At 38.2% G+C, this 26,482-nt stretch overlaps 1 protein-coding gene across 12 annotated transcripts in view; it reads right to left on the bottom strand.

Moving 5' to 3' along the window:
• MCF2L (MCF.2 cell line derived transforming sequence like) overlaps positions 1 to 26,482 on the bottom strand; it is a 146,832-nt gene that overhangs the window by 2,313 nt on the left and 118,037 nt on the right. For 8 of the 12 annotated variants that reach the window (XM_063149928.1, XM_063149932.1, XM_063149936.1 and 5 more), the window contains 24 exons: positions 26,244 to 26,393; positions 25,446 to 25,570; positions 23,629 to 23,743; positions 22,551 to 22,670; positions 21,554 to 21,745; positions 21,169 to 21,360; positions 20,309 to 20,468; positions 20,101 to 20,171; positions 19,000 to 19,076; positions 17,911 to 17,977; positions 14,152 to 14,267; positions 13,037 to 13,106; positions 11,761 to 11,853; positions 11,520 to 11,612; positions 9,999 to 10,124; positions 9,161 to 9,382; positions 8,553 to 8,645; positions 8,025 to 8,103; positions 7,807 to 7,879; positions 6,474 to 6,589; positions 4,436 to 4,510; positions 989 to 1,116; positions 282 to 394; positions 50 to 153 (listed from right to left, as the gene is read on the bottom strand). In XM_063149928.1, the coding sequence (XP_063005998.1) occupies positions 50 to 153; positions 282 to 394; positions 989 to 1,116; positions 4,436 to 4,510; positions 6,474 to 6,589; positions 7,807 to 7,879; positions 8,025 to 8,103; positions 8,553 to 8,645; positions 9,161 to 9,382; positions 9,999 to 10,124; positions 11,520 to 11,612; positions 11,761 to 11,853; positions 13,037 to 13,106; positions 14,152 to 14,267; positions 17,911 to 17,977; positions 19,000 to 19,076; positions 20,101 to 20,171; positions 20,309 to 20,468; positions 21,169 to 21,360; positions 21,554 to 21,745; positions 22,551 to 22,670; positions 23,629 to 23,743; positions 25,446 to 25,570; positions 26,244 to 26,393 (2,770 nt within the window). Of the gene's footprint in view, positions 1 to 49; positions 154 to 281; positions 395 to 988; positions 1,117 to 4,435; positions 4,511 to 4,858; positions 4,919 to 5,746; positions 5,834 to 6,473; positions 6,590 to 7,806; positions 7,880 to 8,024; positions 8,104 to 8,552; positions 8,646 to 9,160; positions 9,383 to 9,998; positions 10,125 to 11,519; positions 11,613 to 11,760; positions 11,854 to 13,036; positions 13,107 to 14,151; positions 14,268 to 17,910; positions 17,978 to 18,999; positions 19,077 to 20,100; positions 20,172 to 20,308; positions 20,469 to 21,168; positions 21,361 to 21,553; positions 21,746 to 22,550; positions 22,671 to 23,628; positions 23,744 to 25,445; positions 25,571 to 26,243; positions 26,394 to 26,482 lie in introns of all 12 variants that reach the window. The other 4 variants (XM_063149931.1, XM_063149935.1, XM_063149939.1 and 1 more) reach the window with 3 other exon arrangements.

Below are 26,482 nucleotides of genomic sequence, written 5' to 3' on the forward strand. Positions count from 1 at the left end.
ATAGGAATCTTCAAAGAGACAATCATCTCAGTTAAAATACATAGCCTACCAGAGCTGCTTAAAGATTGAGCTGATTTTGAGTTGCCTATGAGCATCAGCAGATTGCTTGCTGGAATCCAACCTTCTCTACCACTGCTCAGGTTCTTTACAAACCTAAAAAAAAATATAAAAAAATTAGAAGTCAGAGTTGTTCATTTGATGCCTTTGGAAGTTTTGCCCTAAACATCTGCCTTCTAAACACAGTTCTGCGTATAAAAATTTCCAGACACAGATCTGCATACCAAAGTCCATCCTCCCCTTCACGAATCAGTTGAACTAGATCTCCACTTTTCACTGTAAATTCTTCAGAAACTCCTTTGTCATAATCAGTCACAACTGTATATTTACCAGGAGTCTAAAAGCACACAAGAGGAAAGAAAACAAATTATTTTTGTTGAGTACTTTAAGGTATGTTGCAGCTTTTGTTATGTAATTACAATACTTTTCCTTTCTTCCCCATGTACCTACATGCTGAAGATGGTGAAAATATACATACTGGGGCATTAAAATTCTGCTGATTGGTTACATTAATTTTCATATCCTGAAAAACATTCAGTGAAATGTTCCCACTACAACAATTAATTCATATGGCTACAGAAAATAAAACCAAAAGAAGCAGAAAACCTGGCAAATCCACACCATGGCATCTGTGTGGAAGTCTGTTGGCGTGGTCACTGAACCTGTCATCACTTGATTGCTGCATCATGGCACAGGCAGCCACAACTCGCTGGGCTGCAGGTGTGCAAAGGCACAGAGGGACCTCCCCCAGGTACAAACACCAGGCTGGTTTCAGAGAAGGAGTTCTCTCCATGCCCTGGGAATATTCCCCAGCTGAGCATTTCAAGGCTGACACTTTCCCTCCTGCAGCTTCAAAGGCACTCCTGTATCCCCCCCACCACACTGTGCTGGCAGCACTTGCTCAGCTCCCTAGGAAAGCATTCCTGGTTACCAGCTTGATCTCGCCTGCTCCTCCCGCTCCTTCTTCCTCCGCATCCGATGAATTCAGCGCCTCTTCGGCACTAGACCAGCCGTCATTTTCTTCGGATGCATCAAGAGAATGGGATGGCTTGGCCCAGCCTTGGGGAAGGAACAGCCAACAGTTAACTAAGCCACTGACTGGGAGAAATGTTCTCCCCACTGAAAAGCTCAACATGAGCAGGAGAAAATCTGACACAGGGAGGTTATTACAGTCACTGGGTGAAATTCACTGCTGGCGAAAGCTGGCCTGCTTCCATCCAAGTAAGCAGACTTGTGGAAATGCATTGGCAGTGAATTTAGCCCTTTGGATTTATGTAACGGGAAATTAATGGAGAGAATGCAAATTACCAACTGAAAAGCAAATATATAAAAATATTTGTATAATAAATATATGTTATACAAAGATAAACGAGGGATAGATAATATCTTTTTCTTTGGAGGAAGCAGAAGACAGGAACATACACTTTTTGGGAAGAGGTTGAACAAACAGGGTTGTCACCCAAAGCAACCTAACCAGCTTGCTGGAATAAGGGATAGATAAGCATTGTCTCCTTCACACTGTCAAAAAATTCCACACAAGTTGCAAGCACTCTGTACCTCACCTGACAAGGCAGCCCAATATTTAAGAGTGTTCAGGGTGACACAAAAAAAGTGCTCTGAACTATCTTGGTGTTACACCAAGATACAAACACCACAATAACATTTTCATGCCTGTCATTTACTGCTTTTTCTCTCTGAGGGTGAAACATTTAATTTATTCATAAAGCTGAATCATATCCAGAGTGAACAAAATCCTCTTCCAAATTAGGTACATTAGGTTTTATTAGTGGGATGTTTTACACCAAGTTCAGCAGCTGCTAATAAATGTGTTGAGCTTATAATGAAAAAAAGTCATAATAAAAGAGACAAGTATTTGTAAGCAAGATTTTGTTTCAAGCCAAATAGTAACAACAGTGAAATTCAATGAAAAGAATGAAAGGAAGAACAAACCTTCCATTTTATGTAACTATTAGTTGAATTAAGAAAGCACCAGCATTTTTGCTTTGCACTGCTCGAGACATTTGACACACAGCTGGTCATGCCAGTGCATTAGGAAAAACCTGATCAGCATCAGAATAAAGCCAAAGAAATCATAGAAAGGAATCACACCCAGAGCACACCAAACAGAGTGGGACTTTTACCTTTCCTACGCTGATGAGTGACCTGCACAAGATTGGAAGTACTGACCCATTTGGCCCTGTTGAGGGTTAAGAATGAACTTCTTTCTGTGAAGAAACTGAGTAATAAATTTCTGCTGTATTCCATGAAAATTTCCTTGGAATCTTACATCTTGTAGTTGGCTTGTTGGACACAGCTGAAACAATTTCTGTTATTTCTAAGTTAGGAGCAATGCAACAAAAGAAAACTTGTTTTCTCCTAATTGTTCCAAGCTCTCATTAGAAACAGTACCAATGGGTTGCACAAAAGAAAAAGAAAGTAAAATCACTCTAAGTGCCTGTAACCCCATACTCACTGGGTGACAGCTGGGTGTACAGCTCTTGTTCCTCAGCCTTTTTCTTTTCTTATATTGTGCTGATGTCCTCAGAGCAGACTGGCCTGATCCTGCCATACCCAGGATACTCCTCCTGATACAAGCTGGCACTCTACAATTAACAAGTCTCTATAAAAGCCCATCTCCTGCTGGGAAGGGAGGTGGTCACTATGGTAGAATTCACATTAGCAAACTATGGGACCAAAATTATGCATGTACATTTCATCTGTGTGTGTGTGTTCTCCAGGATGGGACTACATCAGAGCTCCCTATAAAGGCAGGGAAGGTAGGAAAAGGGCAGACACTCCTGAGAAATGACAAAGTTATTCAGAAATTATTTTAGATATAATGATGCCAGGGAAACCAAGAATTCATTAAGTGCTTCTCTTCAGAAATAATCTAACAGGTTTCTTCAAAGAGCTATGATCAGCCTACAACATGTAATTCTGACACTAGCTCATATTCCTTGAGCTCAGCATAAATGAGAGCAATACAGCAGTGAAAGGAAATGAATGGGGGCCATGAGCTCTGCTGTGGCCATCACCTGGCACAGTTTCATCCCAAAATGCCTGGGTCAGCTCCCTGCTTATCCCTCTTTGAGAGGAAGGAGAAGAGATAAAGTGCCAAAAAAGAGATTGGAACGTGCAAGACAGAAGGAGGAGTTAGTAGATGTTTTAAATTGATTTACTAGGTTTAGTGGTTTCATAAAGTAAGACGCTTCTTACTCTAGATGGGACAGAACACCAAATCAGATAAACCTGTTTCAAGGACACAATAATTTTCCAGTAAATCAGCAATGATCTAGGACTCTCTTCCTTGGAAAATTCCAGCACCTGAGGAAAAGCCCATAGAGCACACTTTTCTCTCAGACATTTTTGGGCCCTCAGGATTTCCATGGTACCTGGAGATCTCTGAGTTTTGCCTGCTACCTGCAGAAGAATAACCTTGTAACTCTCATATGCACCCTTGTGGTGTTTCTGCAGGTGTCTAGCCCAGGAATACATTGTCTGCTGCTCAGCAAGGTGAGTGGTGTTGCAGTTTCCCCAGCACAGCAGCTGAGCTTGCACCATTTCCACAGACAAGACAAAGACTTCAGAAACCTGGAGGGGAAGCTGGTGATAGGGACAGAAACATCTTCACATTTAGACTAACATTTTCTAAAGGACAGAGTGATGGAAAGAGTCAGAAGAGGGACTGCTCTCTTTGTGCTCTCTACTGCTCTAGTTCATTAGACCTAGGATTTTTATTCAAACTTTCACCATCAGCCCTGCTGGTTAGAAAGGGGTTGTTTATTGAAGTACTTTCCTATTCTCAGCTTAGCTGTGAGTTGGGAGGATGGGAGGCAAATTGCAAGGGGCTCAGTTAAGTCATCTGAGGTTCACAGGATGGTAAAAGTTGCCACCTATCACCCAAAGAAAGATGCAACAGGGCTGTGTCTGCAGCAATAAATGCAGATCTAAAATAGAAATTCCTCATGACAGTGATCTGAGGTTTGGAATTTGTTTTTTTCTTTTTTAGAAGTTAAATGCTCTCCACAAGGGCCCCAGTGACAGAGGGATTCTAACACTAGGAAAACCATGGTGGCAGAGTAGCTGGACAGCCCTGCAATTCCATTAAACACATGGATTCTGGCTCTTCCTTCAGCAACAGATCTCTTTCCCCCTGTCTTCTAAAAACTAGTTACCCATATGCTACCTTATTTAAACCAAGGTAAAACTTCAATCAGCTCTGCTATCAAAACCAGTATATATAGATCCACTTGGAAAAATAGCTGATGTCAATAGTCCTGCACACAGCAGCATCACACAGGAATTCTCAGCACTGTGATGTAACACATTACATGAGGGATGTGTGGGTACTTGTGGAGTACAAGTGGCATCACTGTACCTCTTGAACCAAAAGGAGTTGGGTCACTCACTACTTCGTGCCGTTTGGCTTTTTTGTCAGGACTGGTAGGAGAAGCTGCAGGAGGATGAATAGGTAAAAAACACAGAAAAGAGATATTGAAGAACTGGAAAAAAGAGAATAGGTGGATTGCATGCTAAATACCTTTGAGTTTACACTGGAAAACAAGTGGATTTCTGTAATAATTTTTTTAGCTGTCACTGCTGCATGGCAGCAGAAGGAATTAACTATTTACAACTAGATATTTGAAGATAAATGGAGAAATTTATTTTACAGTAATAGATGGAAATATATGTAAACTTTCCTAAATTGACTAGGCATCAACTGAATACAATTAACTTCAATTTCAGACAAATTACCAATTTAAGCAATCATTTTTGTGTAAATCTAGTGCTACAGCAATACCTGGTCCTGTAAGAAGGATCATTGGCAATGTCTGGCTTTTAGCAGAAGGAGATGGAGTTTCTGTCAAGGCAAGCATGGGACATTAGTGCTCACCTCAATAGCATTAGATAAACAACCCTAGAGTCTCTCCAGAAGGAACTCAAAGGTAATTGGGTTTTAAACAGGAATTCTGACAGGGAAAAAAAATACCATGCTCAAGTACCATCATCTTAATGCATTTCAGACTGTTCAAAGACAGCTCTTCAAAGCAAGAAGTGACTGTAGCAGTATGATGACTTGGCAGGAGGAAGCAAGAAAAGTCTCAAACACTTTTTGCCTTTTTTAGGAAAAAAGAGGCAAAGACCATTTCTGGAAGAAGAGGGAAATTCTTACTTATATTTCTATCCAGCAAAACAACATTGTCAGACATATTCTGCTGTAGTTATTTATGCTTTGAGAATTTTGTTAGCAAGGATGCCAATAAAAAATCCTCTATAAAACCTTCACAGAATCACCTTGATTCCTTTTTGCCAAGTACAAGTGCATTTGGGGCAGATCCACTGAAGCTAGGAGCAGGCCAGGTGTCTGGTCAGAAGACAATTTCCTCTGGTTTTTCTACAGAAATGGGGCACTATAAACTTCCTCCTTAGCCTTGACAGTGAGATTGGAGGCACTGGAAATCACATTCCTTCTCTTGCCTTTCCACAGCACCACTTTTCATCACCTCCCACTCTGGAGCTGACTTCCCTTGAAATCTCCCTGTCAGAGGCACTGACTAAGGAACCTAGCTTGACCTTGCAAGAACAAGCTAGTGTGCACACTGAAAACCTATCACACTACACACACACACAAGGTGATGCTTCAATTACAGCCTTACACAGAAAACACTCTAACTTATTTTTAAGTTACCTTTCTGACTTTTGAGGTTAGTAAAGCCCTGCAGCGTAAAGCGCTTTTTTGACAGAACAGAGCATTCTGAGGTAGAGCTAGTGTTGTCTACAAAGGAAGAGAGAGACACAGAAAGAAAAGGGAGAAGGCCATGAACAGATCAAGGCAAAAAGTCATTTGCAGCTATGCCAGGGAATCTGCATGTTAGAATGAGAAAGGACAACTGAAAGTCCAGGTGCAACACAAGTGTCCGGTTTTTCTTGCTGTGCAAGGGCTTGTACTACCAGTGGTTCAATAAATAATTTCCATGATGGGGAAAAAAATTAAAGAGAAAAAACAGAACAGAAAAAAAAAAACTCCCTCTTACATCAAGTAATGCCAAGAAATTTTTTCAGAGAAAGAAAACCCTGAGAAGCTGGGCAGCTTTAAGAGAAGACCTACTGCAGACTTCAGCCTCAGAACAGAGTTCCCACCTGCCTTTGGCCACCATCCATTCAAAATGGCTTTGGGCCCGTCCACACCACACACTGGAGTGCAGAAATCAATCCCAAGCTAAGGGCAGATGGGACCAGCAGCACTTTGTGGGTGGGCTGCCCTAGGGCTGAAGACAGCAAAGCCCTGCTGGTTCAGGAGTCCTGCTGGCTCCCCTGCACTACCGTGGCTACTCTGCTGGTGGATCTGCCTGTGTGTCTGCAGTGCAGGCATGCTCCTTGCAATTAAAGACCACAACATGTATGGGCAAACTCACCTTTGCCTTTCTCAGGGTACTTTGGTGCTACTGTAGTGCCACAACCTTCTAGACTTGTGAGATCAGCTTTTTTCTCCTCCGTTTTTTTGGTGTTTCTGATGTGGTTTCGTGAAGGACTGTTTATTAGAAGAGAATGAAGACAATCAATCCAATCACAGGCTTTTATGTAGAGATATATAGGCTGAAAACCATTTATTTGTTCCTTCTCAGACTGTAGATTCCAGGACTGAAAAAGTCATCAGTGATTGTGCATTTAAAGACCATGGGAACATATGAGTGAGAAACACCTCTCCTGACTAACTGCAATCACATGTACCATGGCAGTGGGAGTTACTGGAAAGATGGCTCAGGACAACTTCCTGAGCCGTCTCTTGCAGCTAACTTGCAACTTGCACGCTCTTGCAGCTAACAGGCTCCTCCTGAAAGTACTAGGAATAAAAGAAGAAAGGTAAAGGAATAAACTCTGCCTCTCAGAAGCTCTTAATACAGGAACAAATGAAGGACCTTGCAGTGGATTCCCATCACAACTCCGTCTGGGAATGGGATAGAGGTAGATGCTCCACAAATCCAATGTATCTGGGAAACTCTCCCTGACCAAAAAGGAGAAGTATAAGAGATGCAGGGCAGAGAGTTACCAATATATATTTGAGCACACACCATATGGACATGAGCACATGGGCTTGTGCATAGGTACATATACACACATGTGAAAAACCAGAATGAGTAGCAGAGGATTAAAGAGAGGTGTCAGGCAAGGGCAGAACAACAGATGGGAACAGAAGAACATATAGGTTGGTGTGGTGAAGGATAGAGAAAAAAAGAAAAAAGTTCACCCACAAACTGGGACACTGGAGAAATTACACATTACTTCAGTTAAAAAAAATAAATTGGAGTAAAAGAACAAGAGACAGAGAAAAGATACCGCTGTGAAAAAGACAAAAAAGAAGGTAACATGACATTGGAAAAGGAAGAAAAAGTAAAGGAAAAGAACAGTGAAGGAAGAAAAAAGCTTTTCCACAAAACTCTTTTATCTAGACCATAATGTATATAATCAGCTGCTCAACAAGGAGACGCATAATACCACCAGGATTTTGGCTGGTGCAGAAAATTACATTTCTGTGGCATTCTCTAGCAACTGGCAAAACTCATGCCACTGCTGCTCAGTTTAACAGTTCTGGAGATGCATAAACTCCAGGTTTTAAAGCTTTATCATAGGAAGAGAACTAAACCTAAACCTTAAAACACAAAGACCAGTATTAAGGGGTAGGAGCAATGAAGAGCTGAAAGTCAGATGTATTAGTATATTCACAAGATGATGTGACAACATACTTACCTTGCACAAGATGATGCTGGTAGTGGGAGAGGTAAGCTCTGTGTTTGTTCTAGTGTCCTGTGCTGACTAGCTTCTGAAATGGAGGAAAGAAAAAAAAACTATTAAAATAAATTTGTGTCCTACACTGGGAAGATCTACAGGGCAGGATCTGAAGATCAAAGAAAAAATAGATTTTAAAAAATTGACAAATATAAAAGAGAATCTCCAAAGTGTTTTACCTCTGCATGCCTGCAGTTGACTTGTTAGCACTTTTCTTATTTCATTTACCCAAGTAGCTTTAACTTCAGGGGTTGGAGCCTACCCAAAAATAAATACAATCAGCCATCGAGCACAGAATAGTTATTACACAAATAGTTACATGCTAAAGCATAACTTCAGAGGAATCTTTCAAGAGGGACAGACAAAGCTCCCTCTCCAGTGCTTCTGTGACCAGAAACTGGAGCAGACTTGAGGCTGTGCTGCAGTCAAACCCCATCTCCCAAGCTGTCCACTGCTCCAGTGACAGTCATAGTAATGGTGTATACAATTTCCTCTATGGACATTGTAAGATGGGATTATTTTTTCCCCTGGAAGTCTCTTCCCATTGAAATATGATTTAGGTTTTCTTTCTTTGCTCTACATTTCCTTCATCACACTCTATTAGTGATATAACAGGAAAAGAAACCTCCAGATCTTCTTAGGGTTAGGTCCTGCTCCCCATCTCTCTATTTTTTTTTATTTTTTGAATGTAGGGACATGTAATTTACCTGTACAATGTAAACTTCTTCCCGTGCATTATACCAGATTTCAAATTTTTTTGCATCACCCTTGACATTTTCTGTTATTCCAACTGCAGCCATCTAGAAGCAAAGAGAACAGAAGCTGACCTACTGCATTGCAATTATGTTAAAAACAGAAAAGGGAAGCTACTGGTATTCTGTGGTACCTTATTTCTGAAAAGAAAAACCCCATCTGGCCTCTTGCACAAGGAAAAGAATAGCTAACAATTTGTGATCTGTGTTTTGGAGACAAGAGATTTAGTGCTTTGTATCAGCCTGGCTATCTTGGAGGGAAGAAGGGTTTAGGTGCATTAGATTGAGACTCACTTGTGAAATGTTGCTTTTAAAATCCAGACCAACAAACCCTTCACGATTTTTACATTACCTTTCCCTATGCTTTCTGTGATTAATACAACTGCCATTCAGCTGGACAGACAGCAACACAAACCAACACAGACCTGCAGCACCAGTCAGGTTTGTCTCAAGGAGTGAAGTTCCCAGTACAATGCTGCAACACAGGTTTGCAGATACAAGTAGAATATTACTACAGGCTAAGCCCTCAGTACCCTGAGCATCAGGACTGATCAGTGCCTTACATTTAAGGAGTGTTTGTAGCTATAAGAAGGTGCTTTCTCATATCCCTCTCCATTTTCTTCTCGCTTCTTACAGAACAGCACTGCTTTCTCATGCAGGAAGAGGTGTCGCTGCATTGGCTTGAAGCGTGCCAAATCCTTCACCTTTGTGTGACCCTTTTTGTGATCAGTCCAGACATTGAAGGATCCCTGCATTAAAAGCTTGCCCAGCTCATTCAGGTTTCCCTGGAACAAAAAAACCAGTGATATTTGTAACTACAGAGATGACATCAGATCACAATACAGACTCCAAACAGGTCTTTAGAAGTCTGTTGTTCCCAATAATCTCTCATCTCAGTGTTTATGGTAGATTTGGAAATGCAATGAAGTCCGTGTTGAATCTCTCCATATAATTTTCACTGGCCATCACTGTTCAGGCAGGATTTTACAATCAAGAGTACCAGTAGCAGAGGCACAGAGAACTACACATGGAGAGAGGGAAGCAAAATACATGTTTGGTTGTTTGGGTCTTCCCCCCTTCTCCTCTGCTCCAAATCTGCTTATGTATTGTTTTGGGTTTTATTATTTTTTTGGGAACTGAAAGTTTTGGGTGTAGTATTACACAAAGATCAAAGAAAAAAACAACTTAGGTAGACAGAGGAAAATATTAGTCATAGCAGGAAAACTTCCAAAGAGTATAAAGAGATCCCTTTCCTATTATTTTCATTACACAATTAAGTTTAAAAGCATGTTTTGTAAAACGCTCTTCTTGTTATTAGTACACAGTATAGGGCATGCTGTACATATATCTAAAAAAGTAAAGAAAATAAAGTTAAAAGTAAGTAAAAATGCTGCTACTCACATCATAGCCTGTAATGGCTATCTGGTGCATAGAATCATTAACTGCTTTAAGAATGCCCAGGATAGATGTCAGTGCTTCCTGAAGATCTTCAGCACCTTCACAGTTCTTACTGTACTTCAGCATTTCCTGAGTGCAAGGGAATGACAACACATTTACCTAGCTTTTGAAACAGTAGCAACTAGGAATGTTCAAATTTTAACACTGAATTTTAGGCAGGAGGGGTTGGAATGAGATGGTCTTTAATGTCCCTGCCAACAAAACCATTCTATGATTCTGTGAATTTAAAGTTAGCAAAGTGAAGCGTTATACCATATAATCTAGGTAGTTCAGTAGTGGCTGGAACTCAATAGAACCTAAAGATTTACTTCTCATTTCTCCTGCTCATTAGCCAAATATATTTTGTTCATCTAGAGGTTTTGTAAGCTGTATGTAAGAATTTTTCAATATTAACTTTGCAAACATATTTTTCTTCACAATTGCAAAAAAAATCAAAAACCAAACCAACAATCCTCTAACATACGGATAGGGTCTTTTCATTTGTTACTATTCAGAACAAATTTAAAAACATAGTCAAATTTAATTTACTCTTTTAATTATGGCAAGGCCTGTCATGCTAGTAAGAGATTTAAACTTACTGCACTGGGTATTGTCTATACATCTAAAAGGGAATTCCTTCTCTAAAGGGATTATTGGTGAAGCAGCATCTTCCAATTTGATAAAGATAATCACAGCAGCAAGTTCATGTGGAATTCCTCTGACTTCACAGTATGAAAATAAGAATTTATTCATGGACTGTAGGAAGTTATTTTAAGTAAAAAATCTTTATAAGTCTCCTCTTTTTACACAAGACTAAAGTAATTAATTCTTTAAAGGCTGTTAACAGCTCAGTTTTAACTCAAGAGTAAATCTGGTTTGAAGTGAATTTTTACGCTACTGTTAAATACAAGAATTGTATCATGTCTTTGTGAGAAATATTTCTTATTTCAAATAATTTTTCTTATTTCAAAATGTTATATAATACTTTAAATAAATTTATGGTAGTATATTGCTGTTATTTTGCTCTCTCAGTATAGCATATTTAAGTGAATCACAACAGCATCCTTCATACAAACACCATACAGTGCTCTCCATAAAGTGCATTTCCTAGAGTCCAGCAAGGCAAGTTCCTGCAATACGGGTGGGGTGACTATAATTGAAGTACTTCAGATACTCTATCATCTTTGTTTCAAGGTTTTCTTGGACCTTCTGTTTTCCCCTCACCAACTTTTCACCTTCTTTTCAGCTGCAATCTAAGGGCAAAGGTAGTTACACAAGATGTCTCTGTTCAATGTTTGCTTATTAGAAGTTTTTTGACTGAAAGAAAAAAGAACTGAGCTGAAAACTGATGAACAGGGATTTGTGTGTTTCCATTTACACATCTGCTCATTAACTCTTAGGTTTCTCTACAGCAGGATGAGAGAAGCAGCATTCAAAAAAAAAATGCACAAAATGTGCTTAGCATTATAGTTTAGTAATACTTACCTTTAGCAATAATTGGTATTTGGTTATCCTTTGAACAGGTTTCAGCAAGTATGAGTCCAAACTGAGCTTGTGGTCGAGTTTCCTTTGACATTCCTGTAATCAGTGTTGGATTTCATCAGGACACGCATCAGTATTTGTGCTATTTGCTCTTGAGAAGGTTCAGTAAAAATAAACTAAACAAAAACCCCAGACCCCAACAAAACCAAAGCCACCATTATTTTAGGGATTCAAGCAAGCATACCTGGAAAAATACAGAGTCTGAAAACTGCCTCCACAGACTTTCAGATCGAGGTTTATTTTGACAGTATTTCTCATAAATCTGGAAGTCTTCCATCTGGAATTGGGGAGAAAAGCAAAAAGTTCATGAATTCTTGTGACTTTAACAGACAAAGTTCATAACAATTCTTTTCCTTTTCAATAATGCTATGAAAGAATCCACCACCACCAAAAACTGAATCATTGTTTTTTGCTTAGGATGCCTCAAGGAATTGCAAAATCACTGATTTTGTAATGGCTACTAATTTACAAAATAAAACACTCCTGTTAATTTTTGCTTCAGTTGAATGTTAAACACATTATGAAGAAGGATATGTTATATTTACAAATATATTTCTCCTACAATATGAAAAATACCTCTATGTGTGCCCAGCCCATGAGACCCACTGTGTAGATTTTTTAAAAGACTTTGTCCTTTTCCTTTATTTTCTTTTCACAAATGTGTTTTTCACTGGGAGTCACACTAAGGTAAATCAAGCAGTTTGCTCCCCCTTACTACTTCAAAAATTAAATAGCATGACTTCAGCACTTGCTGAAAGCAAAAGGAAATAAAGACTGTTGAAAATGTCATAGTAACCACAGATATAAAGGAAAGACCAGGCAGGAAATCAGCAGGCACAGAAGCACCTCCATCCCTCAGTTTTAGGAAACACCATCTCCATGGATGTAGGCAGTAAACAGAGGGGAGAGGGATGGCTCCTCCCAGGAGCTTTAGAGCATCAAAAGGCTGATTTCCATACACACATTCTTATCAGCCTTTAATACACTACAGGTGAGACTCATTGTTTAGTACATCCCCAATTTAAAAAAGTTTATTTTTGTCATAGACTTCTATTTTTGGAACAAAAATGTTTTGGACTTACTCTGTTGAGGTGTATTCTTTAAAGAAAAAGGAAAAGAACAAAACAACAATCCACTAAAGGAATCTAACCAAGTAAACCAACAATTTATAGTGATGTGAAACAATGCAGTGCACGACTTCTCTTCATGCTTTCTTGACTGACACTTTAAAAAAGCAGTTTTGTTTTAACAATATGGTAGTTTTTCCTAACAAAATCAATTGTGCTGCACAGGGGAAAGTATCTGTAACTCTCAAATAACATCTACATTCTCAACCTATTCCATGCTCAGGACAAACAAAGGGGATGTGGTGGTCACTGCTACATCAGAATCACACTCAGCCTAATATTACAGCCCCAAAGAGGTTTGTGAATGCAGTGCCAGCAAAAGGCCACACATACCTGGTCCAGAAAGCACCGTCCCACCAGTTCTGGGTATTCCACATAGGTTTCTAGTTCTCTCAAGAATATCCTATGAGAAAGAAAATTTTCTTAGAGTTAAGAAAGTTGTCATAATGTTTCTTGTTTTGAAATTAGTTTTCTAAACTTTTGGAAACAGAGTTGTAATGCTACAAAGTCAAACATCGTTCTTCTAGATCGTGTACTTTAAAGGGAATAGCAAATGAAAACAAATATTCTGACCAATTTCTTTCAGCTTACTGTTGCTGCAACTGAAATCAAATACAGGGTTGGAGAAGGAAAGGGGATTTAATTTCCCTTCCTTATGTATTCAGCAGCAGGATTTGTACAGTTTAAAGTGTTTGGGTTTTGTTTCCAAATATTACCAAACACCACATACCACGCAACCCAAAAACCACCTTCCCAAAACTAAAATAAACCCAAAACACATACACACACACACACACAAAAAAAAAAAAAAAACCCAAAAAAAAACCAGTGACAAAAATTCATTCCAGTTTTGCCTGAATAAGAAACAACTACTTAATATGCTTAACTTCTTTTGAAAATCAATTTCCCTTCCCTATGAATTTAAATATTATCCTATGAAGAAATACCTCTCTAGCAGCAAGGATTCAGACTTCAGAGAGGTCACTCAATATATATTTTAATATATACAAATAAATATGGTTTTATATATTAATTTTATGTTATTTAATACATCCATAGAAATATAAAATTATTCACCCTCAATCAGATGGAAGAGTTGAAAACGTGTGATTTAGAACCATAATTCACTTTCCACAGCAAAAGTAATAAAAAAAAGAAACTCAAATAAAACCTACTTTAATTATCTTGTAACCAGATCCAAATATCTTGCTTCAGAAAGATGACCACAATGCAAAATTCTACCTGTGTGCTGCATGTATGCAGTTTCACACAGCTTTGCTCATCTTCTATAGATATTTTGCTTTTCCTCTTCTAAGCAATACAATGTTGCCATGCCATACAGACAAGCAGAACTCTGTAAGGATCTTTTAGCAATCTAAGGTAGATTAAAATACAAAGTAAAGAATCTCATCCAAATGCTGTTCTTAGAACTGAATGCAAATCCTCACCTGTTGTGAAAGTGATAAATTTCTTCCATATTCCCAAACAAGATATCTTTCTTATTTTGCAGTTCTGGTGGAATGAGATGAGCCATTAAGGGGTTGTCCATCTCTGCAGCATAACCCTGCAACACAGGAGAGAGGCACAATTATTATCTCCCTTTGCTTGCAGTACTTCTCTCTCTAACAAGGCAGTTTGTCTTCAGGCTGACAGACAGACAAGAAAGAGCTCAGTATTAATCAGGAAAGAAGAATACAAATTCTGTTTTCCCATCACCCCACTCAGACACACAGAGTCTTTAGAAAGGCATCTGAGTAAATCCTGCAATTCTAGATAAGTGAGGATGAAACAAAGTTTGCAATCATTCTCACCAACTAAAGGCTCTACATTCCTACACTGCTCACAAATTATAGCTCATACTCTTTTTGCTAAGACTTTACACATCTGAATTTAGAGTCAGAATTCCAGTACACACACAAACCTTCATGCCTGTCTTAGCCATTGCTATCAAGGAATAAGCTGAGTGTAGTTATTTCTGCAGGTAACAGACCCCATTAAGCTAAAAATCTTCCATTTGCTTCAGTACCTAAAGGAGTAGCTTTAGATTCCCACGTCCTCCACTTGTCACATAAGCACATAGACAACAACATTCTCTTGTCTGTTAATCTGGCACAGAAAAGGACACAAGTGGCTTTAGTCCAGGACTGTTCTCCTGTGGCCCTGAGGTCACTAATCTGCCTTCTCTCAAAACACTAAAAAACCCTAAATAAAAAACCAGTCCCAACAAGTCAACCAGAAAAATGGCAGGAATTATCTAACACCTGCATTATAAGCAGATTTCTTAATATAAATAAATTTCTTAGCATACAGGCATTGAAGGAAGACGATTCTATCTTCTTTAGATTTGGATTAGATTTCTATCTTTTGTGGTTTGTTGTTTTTGTTCATTTTAAAAATTTTTTAAACACAAGGTGATCCTTGCATTAAGGCACATTGATTATAATAAGCCACACCAAACAAGCTAACTAAATAATTAAAAGAAAAGGTAAGTAAAAGTGCACCTACAGATAACATTTCCAACATTTTCAACATTAGGTCCAAACTACAGAAAGCAGAAGAACTAGCTGGTAAAGTCAGCTAGCCTGAGGAATTCAAGCATTTGGATAAGACAGAATTTCTTTTTTTAAAGAACCCAGAATCAGCCCTTTTAAAGTCTGGGTATTTTACCTCAAACACCACAAAGAAACAAAACCAAAAACAACAAAAAACCAAACAAAAACCCAAACAAACAAACAAACAAAAACACAAAAAAAAACCCACCAAAAAACCAAACCAAACCAAACCAAACCAAAACAAAACAAACAAACAAACAAAAAAAAAAAAAAAAAAAAAGAGAAAAAAGACCACACAAGCAAAAAAAAAAAAAAAAAAAAAAACAAACCAAAAAAACCCCTCCAAGTGGTATAGGCAAAGATGATGGATCTCATAAATAGCTAAGCATTGGTTTCTTTCGCATATTTTTCCTGCCCCCAAGCAGGAAAATACAGAGTCTGAAAAAAAGAGAGTGGAATAAATAAATTAAGGAAAATTGTACAGCCTTAAAATTTTTTTTAAATTTAGATAAAATGGAGTTAAATTTTTTTACTAGGAAAAGAACTATTGCAGCCACCAAGAAGAGCTCTTTAGATGAAGAGCTCCACAAAGAGAATGATTTCCACTTTAAGTCAAGATGAAATCAAATATAGCAGCACAGCCAGCACTGGCAAAAGGAGTATTGAATTAGCTCAGATGAAAGCAAGCCTGACAGAGTTCATTACTTTCAAATCTTGAAGGGACAAAAGCTTGAAATACATACATTGACAAAAAGTTTTTGTCATTTTTTTCACTTTAGGCTGATATACTTTTAAAATTTATTATAAAAAGCCTCATGTTTTACTACCTATGCAGTACTTGTGTTTTAAGAAAAGAGAGGGAGAGCTACTTAATGCAGCCACACAGATTATTTAATCTTACTTTAAAAATGTTTAAGGTATTGCTTAGTCTTTCATCTGAAAGCTGCTCTAAAACCATACAAATAAATGGGAAAAAGGGTAGAATTCAATACCTAAAAATAGACTAGACCAGTATTCTTCTCCCAGTAAAGATTATTCACAGACTGAAGTGCGATGATCATGGTTATTAATGAAAGAAAAGTTATTGATCTTGGATAAGCTATAGCAGTTTCCAAATAATCAATCTTGGGAAACTACCTTGCTTTTTTTCTATCAGAATCTGTGGCAGACAGAAAATCCAATGCAAACAAACAGGACATAATAAGAGCAGACACTGTCTCTATAAAGGAATACCAGGTTATTTTACATGAAAAATTGAAAGATTAATAGGATAGGAGAAACAAAGGGAATGGGAGAACAGCCAGAACTATGGACTAATAACTAGAATTCCTCAAAAGCTGGAAGCCTGCCACTGAGCCATACCTCAGCAAGTATCTGACCCAAAATTACTGCTGGCACTGCCAATCACCCATGTTCAAGCTAGAGGGATACCAAACTGCAAGGAGGCACGGAGAGGTGTGCTGGCACTGACTACTGGAGTGTCACTCACAATGGCACAAAACCAAGACACTTGGCCTAGCAAGTCAGGAGTTGCACTGCACTCTATGGAAAACAAGAGTAATACAATGGGAATAGAAAGATGGTCCAGTAGCAGCAGTAAGGACCAAAAATCCTCAAACTATTCAAATCATGATTTTATGAATACACCTGTACAGATGCATTGCATACAAAAGCAGAGGATAATGTGATCTTTAAGGCCCACATGTCAGATGTGACCATCCTGCTGTAATCAACACTTCCAGCACTTGGACTGAACACAGGATGTAAAAGCTGTGGGAAGCTCAGCACAAACTAGCAAAACCAAGACCAGAGTCCAAAACCTTCATACACTACTCTTACTTGAAGGTATGTACTCAGAAGTTATCAGTCTTGGTCCATATCTTTTGACAGTTCCTATTTTGGAGTTTAACATTGATATGGACACCAAGAATATCCACTTCTCTCAACTCGAGTTCATCCTGATCATATTATTCAGCCATAGTTACCTGCAACTTCATCATTCCCTGAAATCAAACTGGATTACAGGAAAATGGCACATCCATAGCTGAAGACTTGAACTTGAGGGAAAAAAGAATACTGCAGTGTATTTCTACAAGCAACTCAGCTGTGCTGCAATCATGCCTCCAGAAGTGTGGAGCAAAGGGAGCACCTTTGCTTCCTTGATGATTTCAAATGGAGATTTTATTACAAGGCATTCTGTTCCCACAGTTGTACCCAAGATATGTGGAAGATAACTTAAAGATATGCAAAGAAAGATGCAAGAAACAACTTTTCTCCTCTGACACAGAAGCCTCTTGACACGGATTCATGTTCCTGTGTGACACATGACCTTCCTGGAACTGACCCAAGACTCTGGAAAGAACTTTTGCAGGAATTAATGATCATTACAAATCTCACTATGATTCCACCTAAATACTAAGGCACATCTTATTTTCTGCTCAATTTTGTTTTCTAATACAAAATCCTAGTTGTATGGCTATTTCTAGGAAAAAATCACATATTGCTGCCTCTGTGAAAATATGATGAGAAAGGAAAAATGTAATTACCACATTGCTTGACAAAACAAACAGAGGCTTTACGGTGGTAAGGAGAACATAAGAGAATCCATGAAATGCAAGAGATTCACTAACATCCAGAGAGAAACTTAGCCTTTACCTCAAGAACACAGAGAAGTTCTTCCACATATGCTCGTTCAGTCTCGATAAGTTCATTCATTACATGCCTGTGGACAAAGAACGATAATTAAGGTGGGCCTATTCACTTATGTAAAGTAATGAGGCAACATTAATTTAGTCTGTTGTTCTTCTTCAGACAATAAAAGAACTGTTTCAAGGTAATGGAAAATGTGATGTTCCATGGATATTCCTGTCATTACTTTATATATCCTTATTGAGAGATAAGTATTTTAAAAAAATTTTTAAATTTTTGAAAATGTGTTTGAACAGGAAAACATAAAATCTAGCAGCTTCAGTGCTGTAGTAACTGAATTGAAGCAGTAGAGTGTTTTATCATTGTACGTACAAAGTCTGGTTATACTGTGTTTGCAATTACTGCAGGAGCTGCATAGGATTATCAAACAGACTGAAAGCTACACTGGTAATTTTAAATTAGAGACATTAAGGGCACCCTTTAAATATCTTGATGATGCTTTAATTTCCATAATGATCAAGCATTGAATCATACTTACCCCCAAACTCCTTCCCTTGTTATTTTGTGTGGTGTAACAGAAGGTTATAGCAGTAAAAAGACCATATAAGCAGCCAGTTTGCAAGTAAAAATGCAAGGTCTGCTATAGGCATTGCAGGTGGTACTAAGTAATTTCTTTAACATATTTTATGCTGTTCAGTTTTTATAAAAGTGGTTTTTGGTAAAACATCAAAACTAAAAAGGACTAAAAAGAGTTCAATAAAAAGACAAAGTCTCAAAGCACGGAGACCAAACCCTTCAATAGATTAACAGGGGATTTATTAGTCATAACTGTTTAATCTCTGAAATGAAAATATGTAGTTGTCCTGCCACAGCACCACCTCACTGCAGCAAAGGTAGACTCTGGTACTACCCAAACTCTAAGTAATGCAGCAGACAGAAATATTTTCCTCTGTGCACAGAGCATAGCCAATGCATTTCAAAAGTCACTGAGGATTATTCCAGAGAAATATACTTGTTTTATCAAATCCTTAGTCAGGCTTTGCTGGAACCAAATCAGAGAAAATCTACACTTTTTGCTTATCAAAATATACTTACTGTCGTAATACAGCTAGGTTTTCTTCATCATCCATTGTAGATCCTCCTCTGCTTTGATGGAGTTCAGTCGTTTCACTCTAAAGAACGAAACAAATAAACAATGAAAAAAATAATCATGGCATCACAAGAAAAAACACTTTAAAACACAGAACTTTGTGCTCAGCACTTTTCACTGGAAAGACTGTACTCCACTAAAAATGAAGGCAGTTTGCAAGAATGCTGTGAAAAAAATTCAAGTCACCCTGAAGGTCTTGAAGTACACAATATTTGGATGTGAAAAGTTCTCCATCAAAAGCCAGTTAAGAAAAGATGGTGGTTCAAAACCCTTTTCAAGAAGGCATCAGAGCATCAGCACAATCTTGTAGGCAACACTAGCCTTAGTCTGTTTTCCAAGCTAAAAATAAGGTACTGTGCTAACTTTCTGGTTACTTCTTAAACTGACACAGAAATTCACTCCTAAAACTTTTACTGTAATGCCTAAACCTAACTATGGCTTGCTGAAAAAAGAGAGGGGTTCTGCTTTCAAGCCCTCCTTCAGTTACCCCTTTTCTCTCCAAACGCTGTCCATCATGGTCATGTGGACCAGCCTTCGTCCTGGTGTTGTCTTTTGCTGCACCTTTGCTGAGTTGATCCAACTCTCTAACTCAGTGAGAAACTCCTTGTTTCTGTTGCTGCTGTCAGGATACTTCCCTTGCTGCAGGCAGGGCAGGAAGACCATCCCCACTTGGGAATGGCAAAGTCAGGTGAAGCTGTCTTGGAGCCAATGACAACTACTTCTTCACTGTCAATGGTTTTAAGAGTAGCCAATTACTACTGGCAAATAAAAAATGTTTCCTGTTCATAGACCTAATATTTTGCTGCCCCTAACATTTTTCCTAATATTGGCAACTATTTACTTTACCCTCCATCATAACCAGCCCAGCAACAAAGTAGCCCCTATTTAAACCATGTGACTGTTTCACCAGCGTAACTTCAACTGGGACAATGCCATCACTTTCTCAATAGAATTCCCTCATACTTATTGAGAGTTCTTGAATATTCTGTTGTACTATGAGTTTTTCAAGTAGTGCATGTGTGAAAAATGCAAAGTGACAAAAATACCTTTGCTTTTCTGTAGTTTACCCTCCGAAGTGCACTGCTTTCTGAGTTGGACACGTTTTCTCTTTGGAGACCTAAACATGTAAACCAGAACCAAACAGAAGTTAGAACTGGATCAGATCTGACACAGATGTTCATGCAACCACAAATTATGGCTGGAAGTTTCTTTAAGTTTCTCACAAAAAACTAAAGGCTGATACAGATAACTTACCTGGAGAGGTACAAGGAGATTTTACAAATGCTTCAGGTCTTGGAGCAACTGGCTGAACAGGACGTGTCTGCTTAGCTGCCAGCTTCTTAAGACTTACTTGCCGCTTTTGAAACATTTCTTCCATACTTTCTTGCTTCTGGAAAACCTTTTGCACGTGGTCCTACAGTTGCCATGGAAATAAAAACCAACTTGAATTACAAAAATAATTTAAATAATTTATTATAATTTTTAAATTCCTGTCAGAGACCAATCAACAAGCTACACTGACATCTACAGCATCTACAGCATACTGATTTGGAATTGCAATTACTTTTATACCACAAATAGAAATATTACACTAACTCTTCCCTCTTAACAAAGTGTAATCTACAGTGATTTTGTACACTTAGGAACATTACTTAAGTAACATTACTTCAAAAATATTTTGTGTGTTTACTATTAAGAAATCTGGGATTCAAGTTTCAATTTAAAAAAAAATAAAATTTTTTGACTGTCTAAAGGTTCTGTTACATGAAGAGATCAACCATGAAGAAAAGGAATATATTCTCAGGTTCTAAAAAATAAAAAAAAGTAGCACATTTTTGCTACGTAAGAAAAATATATTTCAAATACTCATTTGGGAGAATTTTTTCTAAAAGCAATTTTACTATCTGAAAAATTAAAGTAGTTATGAAAAGTCTCTGAAGCCCTTGGTGCTTATCCAAAGATATGCTGAGACTCAGGCACAGAAATGTATTGGCTTTCCAGTTTACAGGTTTAACTCCTAGTACTGATTATTTAGCTCTATCAATGGCAGTACAAGAAAGCAACTCTAGAATGGACAAATGGACACACAGACACACATAAACATCTTCTGGTACCTTTAGGTCTTCATTGAGGATGTGAGCATACTCTTCATAAATTTTATTCAACTCCTTGATTTTATTGCCAGCACCAGTATCCAGGAACTTTTCAATCTCCTGTAGTGCTGATTCTGCACCATCCTGAGACTGACACTTATCTACTGGCTGGGAAGCCAGCAGGTAAATTCCTTCATCACACCACTTCATGGACTAGAAACAGAGAAGAACAGGCTCAGAATGCACCAATGTCAGCATCACATACTAAGAGTCTGAAACACTCAACCTTGTCATGTATTCAGCTATTTAAAGAGAAAACTTCCAGCCCACTAAGATAACATTACCTACCATTATGACAATTGTTTTCCTGAGGTTTTGGGAAACAGCTGTTGCATACTATATTTACCTTCTCTAGTAAGTCATGCAGTTCCAGGGATTTGTTAAGAAGTTTTCTCCTCCGTTCTATTTCAGTAGTGAAGGCATCACAGAGATGATGAAGTTCACTGCATTTTGGAATAATGGAGTCCACAGCATAATGATTGCTTTGAATAAAAGCATCACGCTCTGAGGCTAACATTTTGGCTTTTGTTACAGTTTCCTAAGAAAATAAGCACTGATTAAAGTACATCTATCCTTGGCCAAGATCAATGAAACAATTTTTACACAGTGAAATACACATGTTGATAAAGAATACATCTTTAGTTGATATCTGCCTTGCTTAATAAATCAAAGTTTATTTATGTCTGTCTTTCCAAATGCCCAAGAACCTTCATGTACCAGAGTACCTCAGAAATAACAGTGAGTTTAATCACAGGCCTCCCTGTGAAGGAACCACTGTCTTTCTATGCCTTATTCGGCAGGGTCTGTGTGTGTATGAATGCAATTTGGGGTACAGCAACAATCTGAATGCAAATTATAAAAAACCAATCTCAGCCTTAAGACCAACAACCTCACTTAGAGAGCAATTTGCTACATTGTGAAGCACAGATCAGAGAAAGGTTCCCTTTCTATATTGCTCAGTGTATGTTTCTGTTGGACATCTTTATTGTACATTCAAAACACAGCTTTCTTATTTCTAAGATTTATTGAAAGACATGGCTTTAATAGGAATGGAAGTGGCCCCTTGATCAGTAAATGCCAAACTTGGCTATGTAGACACTTCCTGCAATTCTTACATGAAGCAATCACACTTTGTGTCTGGTCACTCTGCTCTTTATGGAGGGATGTCCAAGAATTACTCTGCTCCAATGCTTAAAGACTTTATTTCAGATTCCTTCTGTATGTTACCTGTGACATTGATTCTGCCTTGTTGTCAGCTTAAGCAGATACACTCAACAACCATATCCCATTCCCCTCTGCACGTGCATTGTCATAGTAGAAATTGAGATTTGCAGATTTCTTACATCTGATTTTTCTTTAAAGTTGGCAAGATCTTTCAAAATATGCTCCACATGTGAACAGCTGTTTCCCACATCTGTGAAAGCAGACAGTCTCTCAGACACAATATCCAAAGCTGCTTTGACCTGAAATGAGACACAGCTTTGTGTGAATGCAGAGATCTCCACCTCTCCAGAGACCCCCCAATTACACAGGTGATAGCCACTATTTGCAGTCAGGTGACTCACATTAGGGGGTTACTGGGACGCAGACAAAGCACCTTTTTTGTCAGCTTACCTCCCCCCTCCAATTAAAAAGGAAAACAAATACAAAGAAAAGGCAGTGAAGTAATCCTGTTTCCTGGAACTCAAAAAGATGCAAGAAAAAGATTCAAAGGAAACATTTATGATCTTGCTTTTACCAGATAACAAGGATGTAAAGTGACATTAATGTTAACAGCAGACCATGAGGGAGAGGTCCCCACTCCAGCAATTGTTTTAGAGACAGAAAAATGCTTGCAAGAGTGTTTCTGAGTGTTGCTCTTGTGAAGACACAGGGGCTGTGCTCAGAGATCAGCTACACCAGGATAAAGGGTCTGCAGGTGCCATTGAGCACATGAGTTAAACAACATGAGATCAGAAACTGGCTGTGAAAATTGTAGTGCAGCCTCCACCCAGCTTCTAACACTATGGCTGCAACTTCCCACCCACAGTGTTGGAGACAGTTTTCATAAAATTTCAGCCAGAATGTTTAGTTGAGACTTGGTTCCATAAAAGGATCTATTGGCAAGATGAAAGTGTTGCAGCAGCATTTTATGTTTCTATGGTACAGAACAGGTTTCAAAGGACTTTTTGAATGCTTATATGCTGCTGGGTGCATAGAAAAGAACTTCCTAAGACTGTAGAAAAAAAAATAAAATGTTATGTTTCTATGGGCAAGAATCCAAACTAGTAAAGATAGCAGTGTGTCAAGTAAGGGCAAGTACAAGAAAAAGGCTGGAGAAAGCTTGCAAGTACATACAAGAACTGTAAAATCAAGAGCAGGAAGCATTTTCTGAATCATTTCTATGTTACCAAATATTGACTGCCACCAAGAAGTTCTCACCTCTCTGAAATTCTGTTCAAAATTCCGAAGGCGCAGACACTGCTCTAGTTTTTGCTGATGCTTCATCCAAAACTCATCAAAGGCGGTCTCTGTTTCATGTAATTGAGCCAATAGCCTTTAAAAATCAAAAAAAACCACATAAAAAATACTCTAAGAATGATGGGTACAACCTTCAAGGGACAATGCAATCCTCCACAGTAAATAAAAAAAGCCTCCCCAAAGCAGTATTTTTCAGGACAAACAAACTGGATACAGGAAACATTTTTTGTATCACACAGTATCATTTCCTACAATAACACTGATGTAAAAAACTGAAACTCAACACAAACATTAATTTCTGGAAAATGGCAAGTGCTTACTTTAGGCACCTTCTCAGCTTTGGCCTGGGGACATGGAGAGCTGAGGCTAACATACATAAATATGCAAATGTGTGTGGGTTAAGACTCAGAGGAACCCAAGCCTTAGGCTAACAGGGAAAGTTAAAGTAAAAAATTTGAACTGCTATGACCAGGCAGCTGCTCTTAGATTTCATTCTTTGGAGCAAAGCTCACTATAAACCTGAAGGCCATTGCTCCTTTTCTTCCAAGCAGAGTAATTAATTAAATATCACAGGCAAGTGTACAGCAGTACTGTGATGAGGAAAACCTTCTTTGATTATAATTCTGGCAAATGTGTTAAAACATTCACTTCTTAACTTACCTTCTATAATTGTATTTGACAGTATGATATCCCATGGACTTTATACAGTGCATTTTGCTGTACTTAGACTACATCTGGGGAAGGCAACCCATCAGAATTTTAATGAACTTTTGTCTTTAACACTACAGAAATGAACTCTGAATTTACAAGTAAAAACCAAGAAGAGAAAAGGCAGTGACACACACAGAGTTTGTTCCAATTTCCGTCAGATATTGTATTGAATAGGAATGTTATGGATAAATGAGCAACCCCCACCCTGATCGTCCTTGGATAGCTGATAGCAACAGTGACCAAAAAAGTGACTTCTGCCAAGCTCTGTGATTGGAATGGACAGTTATTTGGACAGAAAGCCGGCCTGAGTGTAACAGAAACACAGAATGACAGACAAAAAAAGAATGCAGAATGCAGCCTGGGGGAAATGAGCTATGCTTTCATAGCTTTGTGAAAATTTACATCTGTGCTGCAGTGATATAATGTTCTTCAAACCTGGCAGTAATGTGAGGGGGGTGTGTATGTGGCAGGCAGGGAGCAGAAGAAAACTATACCTATTACTTATATGCCCAGAGGAAGCACATAGGAAATTGGTGCATAGATACTTCAGGAGTGGTGTACTCCCTAACAGCCTTTAAAAGCTACTAACAACATTGATAAGTTAACAGGTTCAAAAGAGAAAAACCCCTTCCACTTCAAAGGTAAATGGACGAATCTACTGAAGAGACAGATCACTTTAGTCTTCCACTCATGCCTTCTGTACAGCAGCAAAATTTCTTGGATTGCACTTCAGTTTCTAAACAAAGCATTGATATTCTTTAAAATAAGGAAAAGATACTCAAGTATAGAGTCCAAAAGTGACAAAAATGAAAGAAAGAGTGGTATCAGAATTCCAACCCCATTTTCCTTCAGCCAGGTGACACTGCAGAGGGCTTTAGGGGGTTACTTGGGTTACTTTGTTCAGGACAGATCTGACAACAGAGGAGTTGTTTCTGAAATTATTTCTAATGCTCACATTGAAACATTTTCTTATTTGCAAAGCACAAATATGGAATTAAATACAGAAGCTGGGGGGTGGGAATCAAAAAAGCAGAAAAGCAGCATATTTAGTATTTCACACCTCTCACCTTTCTACTGTTGTTTGATTGTCTAGCTGATCTTGATTCAGTTTGTAATCAGGATTCTCAGTAACTGGTTTTGTAATACTTCCAAGGATATCATCTCCCTGTTCTACTGCTACCCTGATGTCCTCCTACAAAACAAAAGAAAAACCCCACACACTGCAGCAGCATGTTGGTTTTTTAAGCAGAATTCACACGGCACTGAATTGAAAGAAGGATTTCAATAGCATTTGAGCAAGCACAGTTTTATTAAAAGCAGTGGCTGACAACAGACAGTAAATGATAAATGTCAGCTTCTTCCATGTTTACCATCTGAAGACCCCAGTGTAACTGAGTTAAATTTTCATGGTAGACAGCCTTGCCTTCTAGTGTAGCTTTAGGCTACAAATATCTCAAAAATGTTAGATGCACAGTTCTGAAACCACCAAAGAGCTCTCATTTAATCCTTTTTGAAAGAACATTTGTTCATGCTTCAAAAGGCCATATATTTTAATATGCATGCAAATACAATCAAATTTCCTGTTGCAAACAAAACTACAAATTAAACACACCACCACTTACAAAGAAATTACTGTTTCTCATACAATCCATTATGCATTTGTACATACGTAAACTTAGTTTCAAGAAATGCCATTTTCCAATGCAAAAAGGATTTTTAACATCAAAAAAAGCAAGCTCAAAAAGATATCATTGGTTCACATTACTACTGTCTATTATCATAATCCATATTTTCCATTAATATTGCTAGCTATAAATTAAAAGACAGTTTAACTAGAAGACAGCATCTCTACAAAATTTACATACCTTCATTTTGTCCTTCTTTTCCGTGTGTGTTGCAAGAAGGGAGCTGGTTGATTGCACATCGTTTGGTAGTTCTGTTTCAGCCAGCTCAGTCCCAAAGGACTGAAGAATCTGAGCTGTTTGCTTAACCTTTTGGGCGAAACCTTCTATAGCCTTTTGGAATAAAAAGCATTAAAGATGTTTTGTGTTCATCACACACATATGTACAAACAAACACAAGCACACAAAATATAACTCTCAAA

Source organism: Melospiza melodia, chromosome 2 (genome assembly GCF_035770615.1).
Source record: "Melospiza melodia melodia isolate bMelMel2 chromosome 2, bMelMel2.pri, whole genome shotgun sequence".
NCBI lineage: Eukaryota > Metazoa > Chordata > Aves > Passeriformes > Passerellidae > Melospiza > Melospiza melodia.